The sequence below is a fragment of the Filicampus tigris genome, chromosome 1 (genome assembly GCF_054856515.1).
Source record: "Filicampus tigris isolate MCC_2025a chromosome 1, RoL_Ftig_1.0, whole genome shotgun sequence".
NCBI classification, from domain to species: Eukaryota; Metazoa; Chordata; class Actinopteri; order Syngnathiformes; family Syngnathidae; genus Filicampus; species Filicampus tigris.
In genome coordinates, this window is record NC_141217.1 from 30,052,805 (window position 1) to 30,067,375 (window position 14,571).

At 40.3% G+C, this 14,571-nt stretch overlaps 1 protein-coding gene across 1 annotated transcript in view; it reads left to right on the top strand.

The window, feature by feature from the left end:
• grm7 (glutamate metabotropic receptor 7) overlaps window positions 1-14,571 on the top strand; it is a 147,595-nt gene that overhangs the window by 76,004 nt on the left and 57,020 nt on the right. Inside the window, exons 3-5 of the mRNA XM_086031042.1 lie at window positions 4,710-4,845; window positions 6,234-6,388; window positions 11,319-11,456. Of these exons, the coding sequence (XP_085887168.1) occupies window positions 4,710-4,845; window positions 6,234-6,388; window positions 11,319-11,456 (429 nt within the window). The remainder of the gene's footprint in view (window positions 1-4,709; window positions 4,846-6,233; window positions 6,389-11,318; window positions 11,457-14,571) is intronic.

A 14,571-nucleotide genomic window follows, 5' to 3' on the forward strand; every position in this document is an offset into this window, starting at 1 on the left:
ATTGGTTTTGGTAATGCTCGCTGTTGATTCAGAACGCAAGCTGCTGACCAAGAGGAGCCATGGTGTTACAATCCCACAGGTGATTGCATTCTTTGTTTAGTCTTTACATAAATGCCTTATTGCTCTTTTAGTCCATAACAAATGGTAGTTTGTGACAATGTGTGCTTCCAGAATTGTGGCTGCCCGTTAGAAAAGCACCTATAGTGTATGTGGCCAATACCCTTGATGGCGTGTAAATTCATTAGCGGTGACCTGTCGAAAAATGATTTATTGTCAGTGTTAATAAACTCTTTGCGATTGCTGCATGTACGAGATGATCAGATGAGGGCCCAACATCAGATAATGTCTTTCAATAAAAAGGCAATGACAAATCCATAACATAAAATCTGTAACTTTATGTCCCTGTTGGTGAGGATTATTGGATTTGTTGTCACGGATATTGTTTATCCCTCTCACTCCTGCAAAAGATCCTGGCATCGAGTCAGGTCCACTGTGTGATTTACTGCGTGTCGCTCTGCTTTGTCGGTCAGTGCCAAACAGTGATTTAAAAAAAGAGAGAAAGAAAAATCACTCACAAGACAATTTATTAGATACACCTGCACAAACAAGACAAGAGCTGTATGAACAATTATCAAGAATAATTACTTTAGCAATATGTTTATTACAATATTGTAGTTGTAAATCACAGTGGTATTGGCACGCTCTGCATCATACTGTGAGATGTGTCCATTATTTAGAGGCATGGGAGGGGCAACTCCTTACAAATGGCTTCTAGCATGATGAAATTCAGTAGTGTGACACTGAGCACAGAAATATGTTGTCAAAAAATACCTTGTTGCATTAATCAAGGAAATGTATTATCTTTCCAAATGGTCGAATTTGCACAGCAGCTCTTGTACTAGATGTCACTAGATCAGGAGTGGGCAAAGCAGTGACTTGTGCCGAGGTTCATGCCTGATGAGACACTGACATAAACGTCGGATTTACAAATCACAGTGGTGGTGGCCTGACATTTCAAACTGGTTTTAAAAAAATGGCATTCTTTTCACAAGTAATATTTGGTTACAAGGACTATTGCATTTCCAGTAGTTTGGAGAGAGAATATTAGACATTGCATTATCGTAATGGATTACTTATTCAATATGCTACTTCTTAAATTACTAAGTGGTGTTCGAAAAAATGAATTTGGATGAGCCGGAACTTACGTGTGTGCCACTCAATTTTAAAAAGAGCAGGTTACTTTCTGGCTTGGTGTTTAAAGCATTTCTTTGAGATCTGGTTTTGGTTATCATTTAAAACCTTTCCACTGGTTGTTCAGTTTTACAAAACTCTTAATGTCTTGCATGGTTGACTTTCATTTAGAGCTAAATTCCCATCTCACGTCATATCTCTGCTTAGAAGAACGTCACCAACTTTAACCTGCGTCCTCTCATTATTCGTGGGGCTATACCGTTTAGTGGCAGATTAGTGCCTATTATTTTAGCTGCCGTTTTATGTGATCAGCATAACATAATATTAAACACATTAGCCTGACTTTGGAAAATGTGTTAGCGTATTAAAAACGTCTGAAAACATGATGTTAGAGACATGGAGAGACAGAAACAGGCACATGCCAGTGACAAGACTCTACAGCAACCCAGTTAGTGGGTGATTGCGCAATCTGAGGTTAATTTGTCTGCTCGCTGCCCCATTTCACGTATTACCCATGTACTTGATCAGGCATACAGGCAAAGTCCTTTATTGTGACTATGAAATCATTGATATTGTTGGATTTAAAATGAAAATTAATGTAAAGCACACACAATAGAACTAAAATTAAATTACAATTGAAAGACCGCTTTAATATTTCCTGCATTAATCTAACATTTTACCACTGAAATTGATTAATTAAAATGAGTTTGGACATTTTTTAAATATATTTTGAACAAGAAGTACTTATTTGGCTTATTCTAAATAAGATACAGTAAAAATTGTCATGTAAGGTATGGATGGGGGCCCAAATACAGAAAAGCAAGGCGGCAAGGAAGGTGGGCTCTGAAAATAAATAAATAAATAAATAAATACAAAGAACAAAAAGGCAAACACGATACTTGGGTGAATCAAAAATAACAAATAGACAAAACACACGAGAGGAAACAAGACTTGACTAGTACTGGACTCGACTCAAGGCAGATTAACCATAACAGACAACATAACAAGGACAACGAACGAAAGCAGAGAACTAAATGCAAACAAATTGACGAACTCCTGGGGGTCTAGCTCAGGGGATGTTGTTAATATGTTGTCAGCTATGGGCATGTGAAGTCCTTTGAGACATCCCTGTGATTAAGGGCTATATACTGTAAATAAATTTGACTTGACTTGACGAGAGAGCGAGGGAACACCTCGGCAAGACACAAGTGGCTGAGGGAGCTGATTGGAGGACACAAGGGACCGGGTTGAAAAGCACAGGTGAACACATTAAAATATTATTACCCTATAAACAACTGCATGCATGGCTCCCATTCAACCGTGCAACTTCTACAGATTCTTTGAGCAACATTATCTTATTAATCTTGTCTGGCTTCAGACAGGACCTTTCACAATTTACGGTGTTGCTCAATGCACTTAAAAATGTTGTGTCCTGTTTGTTGCCTGTGGTGTACTGTAACATAACCTGGTGGCTTGCTTTGTTACAATTTTTCTCACTGAGCACAAGGACAACACTTTACTCTGGTTCAGTCTCTTTTTGTTTCAGCCAAAATACCTCCAAATAATGATGGATGAGTTTCTGCCACTAAATCTGTCAAAATGTGTTGTGCACGTTCCTTAACTGCTGCCTTGTATTCCCTGTGGGTGACGCATTCGTTGCTCCTGCCCTCTGATTTGTCATTGGCTGGCTTCATCTGACGTGCCACAGCAAGCATTAAATGAAGTTTGTGATTGGTTGGCTTTAGCGTTGCATTCAAATGTACATACAGTTTCAATCAGGGAAAACCTATATTGTTGATTTTAAGATATGCATATATTCAATGTTCATATGTAGTTATAGCTACTATAACGATAAATCGTTCAGCCACACGGCAAATACTGTATGACCAGCTATAGAAGGTGCAGTTTAAGGGGTCAGCAGAGGGACATCAGCAAGGTCACACAAACGGAGTAAGGGAGTTTTGCTACTTCTTCACTGATTTAGGTAAATGAGTTGTCTTCACACCATTGTGTTGGCCAAACACCTCTTGAGGCCGACTAAGAGAATGGTTCCGCTTTCCCGATAATACACAGGATAAGTGTTTGTCTTTGTTTATGTGGCTTTCCAAAAGAAAGACATAAAATAGGCCAATAAATGAGTGTACACCACATAGGTTAAGACACTTTGATTTAAAGTCATATCAAGCAAAGCGCGGTTACACAAGCAACATATAAGGAGCACGTCCAGTTTGTGCTTTAAGTGTGACACTGAATTGGTGCCACTTCCGGTACCTGACTTAGAGACGTGACAACAACTTAACCTTAACCAGGCGGTAACATCCATACATGGAAAATGTTGCCTAAAACACTAACAAAACAGTTTGGTGCAACAGACTATGGGCAATTCTAACAATATGCTTACAGACACGTAAATAAGAATGACAAGACTTACTGGTCATCAACGCCACAATTCTAAACAAACTCACAACTCCGTGCACACGTTAGCCACAAACTTCCTACTTTGCCCTAGACTCCATCTCCTTGAGTCACATGTGACCCCGTGCATGCTCAAGTGCTTAAGTCACGTGAACTCACTTTTCACACAAGAACATTAAGTATGCAAATAAGTAACCATAGTAAAGGTTAACATACTAGGACTTTGTAGCATTTTCTACAATTATATATATATTAAAAAAAAACATGTGGGGGGGCATAAGCAATTTGGTGGAGGGGCATGGCCCCCTATGGCCCGCCCATGGGGACGGGGCTACTTTTGAGGTCAAATCAAGTCAAATTTATTTATATAGCCCTTAATCACTGGCAAGTCTCAAAGGTCTTCACATGCCCATAGCTGACAACATATTAATGACATCCCCTGATCTTAACCCCCAGGAAGGCAAGGAAAAAGTAAAAAAAAATACCCCATCTGGGGAAAATAAGAAACCTTGAGAAGCGATCACAGATGGGGGAATCCCCCTTCCAGGGTGTTCAGGCTGCAATGGATGCCGAGTGGGCAACATTTAACACATATTGTGATACTATACAGTGTTGGTAAAAGTAATGTGAAAATTAATCAAATGAAGTGCTGCAGGAAGAGGACTTCGGTGAAGTGAGCAGGGGCCCAATGGTCAATGTAGAAATCTCCATAGGAGGTTTGAGGATTCCGCCTGACGCCACTGATATATTATGTATATTAACACTTTTTTTTGTTTTGTTTAAATTTCACAAATGACCTGGCCCCTCTGTCTGTTTTAAAAATCAAATGTGGCCCTTAAACACAAACTTTTGCATGAGATGGTAGTGACAGGTGTACCTGTGACTGGTTTGTGTATGTGTTGCTTAACCATCGTGAAGCATAATAACATCTCCAATACCTTACTACAGTCTTGTTTTATGCTTTCCTTCCCTTTTATCTGGGCAGGATTTCCACATAAGATGTCATAACCCAAGGCCATTTGCACATGTTCATAAATGTGTGACAGAATAGCAGAGATTCTACCAGATGCCTTATCGTTTTTTAAACTCTCCCCATTTGTTAGGTGGAATCTGCGTGGCCCAGTCATTGAAAATCCCGCACAACCCCAAGATGGAGGATTATGACAAAGCCATCCAACAACTGCTGGAAACTCAGCACTCCAGGGCAGTCGTCATCTTTGCCAATGAAGAAGACATACGGTGAGCAGCGCCGCACTTGGTGGCGTCCTCCGTGCTGCTCAGGCATGCTGATGACTTGCCATGTTCTACTCCTTAATCTCTGAGTGGCAGCTCCAGAAGACAAGCCACAGGCAAAGATTTGCCACGCATGCAGTATGTCTGTCACACAAACATGCCTTTGCAAACACAGGAAGACATACCCAAGGAATAGAGATCACAAGAGAGCAACACAGATTTTTTGTCAATTACACGTCCCTGTAGGGAAATGTCAGTGCAAAGGACACACAAATATTTACTAGAGTACTTGTTTTTTTTTTTTTTTTTAAGTGAAGAACACGAGAAATGTGTGATTAAGTGACAAAGGTGTCACCAATCGACTGAACACAGCCGCCTCACAGTTCTGAATTTGGACCGGGCTCAGGCCTTCCTGTGTTGAGTTTGCATGTTCTTCGTGTGCTTGCATAAATTATCTGCAGGTACCTCACACATTCCTAAAACATTCATGTTAGGTTCACTGAAGACTCAAAATTGTCCTTAAATGTGACTGCGGAAAGTTGTTCGTGTATAGAGTCACGGGGAACATGATTTCACCACCCCAGTTGGTGTAACACACTGTGGGTCTGTCTACTGTCTTGAAAGTAATGGATTCAACCATTCAACATTTATTTACATAGCCCTTAATCCCAGAAGAATCTCAAAGATCTTTACATTCCCACAGTTGACGAATATTAACGACATCCACTGATCATAACTCCACAGGAAGGCAAGGGAAAAAAAACATCTGGTAGAAAAATAAGAAACCTTGAGAAGGGGCCACAGAGGGGGGAATCCCCCATACAGGATGATCACATACAATATTTACCTGTGGGCTTCTTTTAAAACTAAATCATACTGAAAGATCAAATTGTTCTGTTTACAGGGATCTGTAACCACATCTGTAACCACAGTTGATGTAACAAAAACCAAGTTCCCATTATACATCAGGAGACATGACCCTAAATTTACCCGGAAAGCCGACACTCCAGCCACATCCACAGGCCAATGTGTAGCCATTGGCAGCTTGGTCGAAGATCAAATAGCCGACTAGGATTTGCGCGTTAACCTCCATCTCCATTCTGATTCACTGCACTACAAACCGAGAGGAAGTGGAGGTGGTGGTCTGCAACATGGCGTCCGTCTATAAATCATGTGACATGAATTTAACCAACAACAGAGCAGTGCGGTCCGTTCAAAGCACATCCAGACTTTCTTTGAATATGACTTTGGTGCAGGGTTTATCCCGCCTCTGGCTGGGATAGGCTCCAGCACACCCGCGACCCTAATGAGAAGAAGCAGTAGGGAATACGGATGGATGGATAGGTGGCGGTTGAGTTACACACGCACATTTTCTAAGCAAAATGTCCTTGCAGGGGAGTCCTCAATGCCACTAAGAGGGCCAATCACGTGGGCCATTTTCTGTGGATTGGATCCGACAGCTGGGGGGCCAAAAGCAGTCCCATCCACCACCTGGAGGATGTAGCAGTGGGCGCCATCACCATACTGCCCAAGCGCTCTTCCATTAAAGGTATGCACCAGGCATTTGTCGTTATTTTCGCAATGTTTCAACTCCGCTCTCTCGACGGGACCAGCCCTTCAGCTGCCTCCATTTTTATCTATTCAAATACAGATAATGAAGAATAAAGGTTTGTGCTATGTTGAAGGATTACAAGAGATTTGAAATCATCACATAAAGTTTAGCTTGTTGGTACGTTTGGCATTAACATGTGAGATGAGGTTTGCACTATCGTAAGAATTTCAATCCTTATGTCTGCTTCTCATCCTTTGACAAATAAACAGTGGAGCCTACGCTTACCAGAAGAAAAAATAAAATAATCTAAAGTAATGTGTTACAAAATAATTTTTTTCTTTAAACTTTTGAACCCTCTGAAGTTGATATATGCTAACCCGGCTTCTAATTTATGGTAAGATCTCATTTTAATACCACATCAAGACTAATAAGATTCAATGCAAGAGCTGTATCAGAAATTAGTACCGCTAATTTTTGACCAACACTATTCGAGCGGTACATTATTAATTTAACAACCGGTTTATTATCGTGGGTGTAATTATAGCTGTACTAGGTACCACTTTGCAGTCAGGGTGCATTTATGAAGGATTTATAAAGTGGCCACATTAGTTTGTGTACACTATATCAAGGCCTATTAAAAGTGTGATAAGCAGTGACCTAGTGCCTTCCAAATATTGAGGCTAAAATTGACTCTGCTGTTTTGCCCTTTTGCGAGCTATAAATGGCACAAGTTCATTGAGTACTAATGGTGCGATATGTCTTCTGGCTCATTCGAATTTAAGTCTGACAATAGCTTGAACTTGCCAAATTGTGAGCCAACACTTATTCACGTTCATTAAAAATGAACATGTTTAATGTTTTAGTTAAACTATGTTAATATAGTATACAGATCTGAGAAAAAAAAGAAAGAGACCAATTTAGCAGTTTGTGCCAACAACTGCCTTGGCAACAAGCTGTCAGTCAGAAAGAAACTGAAGTGTTTGTCATTTTTTGTAAATTTTTATGATTGTGACACACACAGGGAGCAGCATTTGCCCCAGTGTGCATCCTTGATTTTGAGGTCTTTTTATTTTTATTTTGTTTTCCGGTAATTGTTTAACCTTCCAGTGCTGCATATCTATATCTGTAAATACGTTGTATGTACTGTATGTATGTATGTGTATGCGTGTGCGTGTGTGTATTTCATACCAGTAGGCGCACAGGATTATTAGGCGCAATTTCAATGAACGGTTAAATTTTTTGACATTTTGATACTATAAGGCGCATCGGATTATGAGGTGCATTATCCTTGTGAAGCATGTATGTCAACTAATTTATTATAATTTTGTTTGCTTTGAGCAGAGATGAGCAGAGGCTCCTCCGACAGCCGAAAAAAAAGTTGGAACATCAATAGTCAATCCAGTGACCGGTGGTTATGTTATTACTTTGGTTGCGAAATGCTATCTTGGTTAGCAGTTCAAACAGCTGTAAACAAGGTCAATGCACTCACCGGATTTTTTCCTCGGTCTTGGCAGCTATTGGATACTGGCTCTGTTGTTTACCTCTACCTGATATTGTCCCACATTGTAACACTGGAAACGCACCGCCAGAAACTCTCAGCTCGCATTCTGTCTTACTACAGCATTAGGCTAATAGGACTACGTTTCCCATAATTGTTAGACACGGAAGCAGGAAGTAGTCCTACGTCCGGTATGATGAAAACGTACGCCTGCTAGCGGTTAGTTGCGGATGATAATGATAATGCGAACTCATAATTTAAAGTAAATAGGAAGGGATTTAACTTAATATTTACGTCGTTTACATCTCGGGCCCACGGACTGCAATGATATTGTCACACAATGTAACATTGGAAACGCTCTGCCAGAAACACTCAGCGTGCATTTGGTCTGATCACAGCATTAGGCTTTCCCATGATTCTTAGACACAGAAGCAGGAAGTAATTCCAGTGTGATGAAAAGATGGACGCCTGCTTGCGATTACTAGAAAGTAAATAGGAAGGAATTAGAATTTAAGAAGGCAAACTGAAAAGCCGACATCCATACATATGATGCACTTGATTGCAAGTCGATCTGAGAAATTTAATGGTGGTAGTAGTATGACTACGCAGAGTGAGTTTCATGTACATACGGCATTACTAGCCAGAGTTAGCTAGGTGGTTCTGTTTCCGGCAACGCACTGCCTGGAAGGACAAATTCTGTTCTGTCAGGCACAAGATGTCATGCTTTTCAGGCTTTAATGGTGGTAGTAGTATGAGTACGCAGCGTGAGTTTCATGTACATACGGCGTTCCTAGCCAGAGTTAGCTAGGGGGTGCTGTTTCTGGCAACGCACTGCCTGGAAGTGCACCCCCACCCACAATTTGGCATATGTACTTAATCCTGTGGCCGGTGGTGGACGTTACTAATATTCACCAGTTGGTAATGACAATATGCATATTTGGTACTGCACGTGTAGCACATCGTTGTCTTTTTAGAGGTTTTTTTTTTTTTTGCATGCTGCTTTTAAATACAGTGAAAGCTGTTGATAGAAGTTTACTGGTGTTGTCAGCTTTATATGAGAAGCCCTATTTCCACACAAGACATGATTGCATGTCTAGTACAGCTTTAAAGACATGACTTCACATCACATATCTGGATCATCATCTCTCCCATGCGCCACAAACTCAAACATTAGCATTTGATTACCCTACGCTGCTAGAATTGATTGCAAGACATTTCATGCATTTTAAGACAGACTTTGAGATAAAATACAATATGTTGATTTACTTCAGCGACACCCTGATTGCCAAACAGGTCTCATCTATTACTGCTTCAGTTGGCAATTTCTTCCAATGACGTTCCACAGTCCTCAGAGAGCGACAATGTCCTTGATGCATATACTGTATATTTGGCTAGGAGGAGAGAGACCAAGGTCATGTTGCTCACTGTTGCTTCTCTGTGGGTTTAATCAGATATGCAAACTCATCCGAGTAACTTTTTGGCCTGACATTTAGCTTGAGGTTTGACTAATTTGCTTTCACACCTGTTTCAGTGGGCATGTATAGCTTCACTGTTGCCGAAAAAAAAAATAGAATTGCATTTGTCATGGGTAGGTAGTGATGAGCTACTGTAAATTTACTCATTTAATTTTACTTAAAGTGGTAGTCAACCCTAACATTTTTTTTTCAAGAATATGTTGCCAGCAGGCCCACAAGTTGAAACACGGCATTCTGATTAATTTTGCGTTTGTGGAATATAAGTTAAGCAGCAAAATGCACTCATTTTTAGCCATCTCTGGGGACTGCCATTTTGGCTTATGTCAACTGAAAATGACATCACAACTGTTCACAACGATCAATCACGGCTGACCTGTTTTCTGAATCTGAGCCGTGATTTGTCGTTGTGAGCAGTTGTGATGTCATTTTCAGTCGGTAGAAGACAAAATGGCCACCCCCAGAGATGGCTAAAAACGAGTGGATTTACACTTATTCCACAAACGCAATATTTATCAGAATGCTCGGTTTCAACTAGTTGGCTTGCATAGAACATGTCATGTCATGTCATCTTCCAAAGCGCTTATCCTATATAGGGTCGCGGGGAGTTGCTGGAGCCTATCCCAGCCATCAATGGGCGAAGGCAGACTACACCCCGAACTGGTCGCCAGCCAGTCGCAGGGCACACATAGACACTGTCACTGAGCGGGAATCGATCCCACGCTGCCCGCACACAACTCAGGCGTGTGTACCACTACACTATCAGCGGACTGCATAGAACATATTCTTGAAAAAACATTTTTGCGTTGACTTCCACTTTAAGTAACGTTTGGGATAAATTGTACTTGTCAGAGTTGCTTGAATGCAATAAAGTCGGTACTCGCTCTATCACGATTCACATCATCGTGGGTTATTGGCTATATGGTGCGATTCTGTGGTGATTATTTCTCCAGCAAATTGTAATCCCTCCACAGGTGCTACTCAACCCGCTTCTGCCTGGAATGAAGGTTATTTTAGAATAAGGAAAAATTACAATTATTATTATATAAAATTATAATTTTCCCGTCCTTTGACGGAGGACTGACATATATGCCACGGAAAAGGAACATTCTCAGCAAGTGGCATTATGTATTGCATGCTGTAAGAGCCGCTAATCATTGGAATTGAGAGTCCTTTTAATTTTCCTTCTTTTAATTAGGTGAGTCCTAGGCAGGGCAAATGTGCACTGCAGGGTGCCGTAAGGTTATGATCAATCCACTCGTCATCTCGTGGTCTTCTGAAAAGAAATTGATATGAATCATCTGGGTTCCATTAGTCATTCCCACCCACGACTCATATGATATATGACAAAATAATGAGGAGGCCCCCGGAGACTTTAATATGTGAAATTAAATACAGAAATGTGTTTTTTGATACGGTGGTGGATGGATATCAATTGTGGATTCTGTCATTTTCGGATTTTGAGCCACATTAGCTGGGAAAAGTTGCTGTAAAAAGAGACCCCTGGGTTGTAGCAGCCTTCTTCTCATGCAAATGCTCCCTACAAAGGCCAGTTAAAGTAACCCAAACTTTAATACGTCGTGCATGCTTTCAAACCATCATCGGCGGCTTCAATAACGTGAAGAAACCAGTTCATTACCATCAGGGCTTTTAGCTGCAGGCAAAAGGCTGTGGCACCATTTAAAATTTCTGTGGTATTCATTATATGCTCTGTATTTTTTTAAATTAGTGCACTTTCCAAGAAGTTGAAAGTGATTTGAATTTCATAGGGCTTAAAAAGAAAAACAGACTGCCATGGTCAAAGTTTGATGAGGTGGCGCTTGTCGGTTAGCTTCCAGCACCTGGCGGCCAGAACCGCACTGTCACCACTGCACTGCTGCACTTCATTTCCTGCAGGTTTGAATTGGACCTTAATTGGGCCGGAGCTGAGGCTTGCTCTTCTTTCCTCTCTTCCCAGGGTTTGATGAATACTTTACTGCACTCACCCTGGAGAACAATCGTAGGAACGTTTGGTTTGCCGAATTCTGGGAGGAGAACTTTGACTGCAGGCTCCTCAGTGCATCCAAGAAAGAAGACACCAGTCGTAAATGCACAGGTACCTGCTTATGTTTCTGTAACACACAATCACAACAACGGTTGTCTGAAATGAAAGACTAATTGAGAATGTTTTTTCCTTTGGTCATTATATGTTTCACATTTTGAGTTTGGCGTGAGTTTGCATTAGGCTGCAAAATTAATTGAATTGGAATCGTAATTTTCCCTTAACTTCTTCACCCAGTAGTCAGCCTCCCACCAGGGGAAAAAGCATGGTTAAGGCTCCCTTAAATTGCCTAAATGAACACACCCTACAGCGGTAGCCGAAAATCACTTCTGTGGATTAGTGAGTGTTGTCAAGAGAAAAAAGTACAGCAAAAACTGGAGATGAGGAAGCAACACGGCAAGGAGTGAGTCCCTCCAACGGGATCAACGTGCATTGGCTGTACTTGTTTTAGATTCGGGGGAAAGTGACGCTATACAAAAGAATGGCATATTTATGTTAGCCGTTGGTAAATTTGAAATTCTTGGGCAAATTTGGCTATTTATTTATCATTTATTCTAAAATGATAATCCATTTATTATAGTCATGTTGCACTGAAAACGATTTACATATTGTGTGTTGAAAAGTAGTGCAGTAGAAATCCAGATGTTTTCTCTGACATGATGGATAATTGTGAATCAGGATTGATTGTGATTACGATATTGATAAAAATAATTGTGATGATCATTTTGGCCATTTTGATCATTTGCGTCCCTGCTTTGCATTAGAGGCTGCAGATAATCCACTGACATTCTGTTGGCTCCCTCTCAATGCAGCCAAAAAGTCCAACAGCGGCTGTTTGTGCCCAGGGGGTTGACGCAGAGTTATTATTGGAATAATAACAACGCATCAAGTCACGTGTCTTGGTCGTATTATAGTCACACTGTCTGCTCCTATGACGAATACCCCGCAACTCATTTTCTTTCCGTTCCCCCGTGACAGCGCTGGGCTGTTTATCCACATTATCATCATTTGGTTCCTTGAATAATTGATATCTGTCAGGTTTATATCAATGCTTCACTTGGAATTGTGGAGTTGATTTGTTAAAAAAGTTATTGCACAGTGCCTCTTTCCTGCTTGTGTGTGTAGCAGAGGACAGGAAGATGTACATCATATTAGGCCCTATTATTGTGGATGGCGTACATATTCATTTGAATTTGGTCGGTATGCGACTGTGCATATATCCATCATTGTATTTGTTGTTATAGTGCACCTTATACAGTACATGTACATTTTACAGTACAGTTTTTAAATTTTAGTTTAAAAAATTATGCATATCCCAGAGCTTATCTCTTTTGAGGAAACACAATTTTAAAGCAGCACTAGGCAAGAAATCAACCTTAATAAAAATTTTTTACAACTCTTTTGATGAAACATCGACTACTACATACTCACTTCCTCCTTTTGCTATAAGGACGGCTCAGGATTTCACGACACTACGCGCTGGCAATCATGGGAAATGTGGTTGATTTTTGTCAAAACACTCCCACTTTTGTCCACATGGCGCCGCCATAATCAACACAAACTGACATATGACACAGTGCTGCTTTAAAGGACACTGGACATTTGTACAACAATCCAGAACAATCAAATCTACTTCATTGTCATCAAAACAGCAAATATGATATCTATATCTATAGCTTTCATACATCTTTTTTAACTTAGCATTTGGACTGGATTGAAGATTGTGAGTTTTATACATAGTTATGCTTGTATAACATTCTGTGATATATATCTCAATCATTTTTTTAGGCTGTGAAAAACACAGTTAAGTATTCTATTCAATAGTGGGGATATGCCGATCACATAAGGCATGTCGTGTAATGCGTAAATGCTAGGGATGTTACAATATCGGCAATATTGTTATATCGCGATATTAAAATTGGTACGATATCGTCGTCGTCATGTCTCGATATTAGTAGCAGCAAATCTGTTTAAAAGCCCAAGTGGTTTTCCATTTGTGCAATTCCAGCACCCTCTGGTGGTTGGTTTATTAATGCAGTTTCATTTGATGCGTGTTTTGTGGAGAGACATTTCCATGCAACTGCTCATGTTTATTTTATCTGTATTTGTATTTCGTGTTCTACAGAAACCAGACACACACCGACACAACCAAATTAAACTTAATTTAAACAAATTATTGCTCACATGAACAAAGCTAGGTTGTAACCAATAAAAGGTCCCATAAATCAGTCATACCAGCAAATATTTTTCAACATCTCTGTCGGCCCGCTTCATCCGAACACAGCATCGTGAACTACAGAGACCATGATACTTTGCGGTGCTAAGCTGAGCCAATAGGAGCGCATGACTGGCCAAGCCTATTTCTTTGTGAATGTGGTTATTATTTACAAAAACAGAATATTATGATTTTTTTTTTTTTTTAATATGAGCGCTTTATTTTTTTTAAATATCGTGAGCTTTCATACAGTATTGTGAGCTTTTTATATATTGCCAAACTCCCCACAATACCGTGATAATGATCGTATCGTGAGGTTCATATCGTGATATTATTGTAGTGTGACATTTGGATATCGTGACGTCCCTAGTAAATGCATTTGCTAACCTGTTGCTTTTTGAAGTTTGATGATGCTGTTTGGCCATAAAGGTTTCATTTGTAAATTCCTTCAGGTTTCTCTGTCTGTCAGTCTCATAAGCAGAATGTTTCCACATCTCTCTCCGTGCTTCTTTTTCCTTAATGAGCCGTGGACCAGTGCAAAAGCTTGTGTCAATTTCAAACACAAGCTTTGGGGACAAAGGCACTACGCAACGCCGGAGAGCCATTACCACTCAGATGAAAATGACGTGATCGGCCATGATTTCCTGTTGTTAAATTAAACTAAGGCACATAAAAATTGAACTTGCATGGACCTGCCTCTCTAAAACCTAAATGGAATGGAAGCCTAAACTACTTTTACCGTCAAAACGAATGCGGCCAAAAAGAAAGTCGGTCGTGACTTTTGCACAGTGCTGTGTATCCTAATGAAGTAGAAGCAAGGAATGCCTTATGGCTGACGAGTAATTTCCTTTGAAGTCACTCTATTGAAAAGTTGATGATGAGAAGCCACGAACAAAGACAGAGGCTTCAGAAGACGGGCCAATGAATGCGTTAAAAACATGCATTACTTGAACT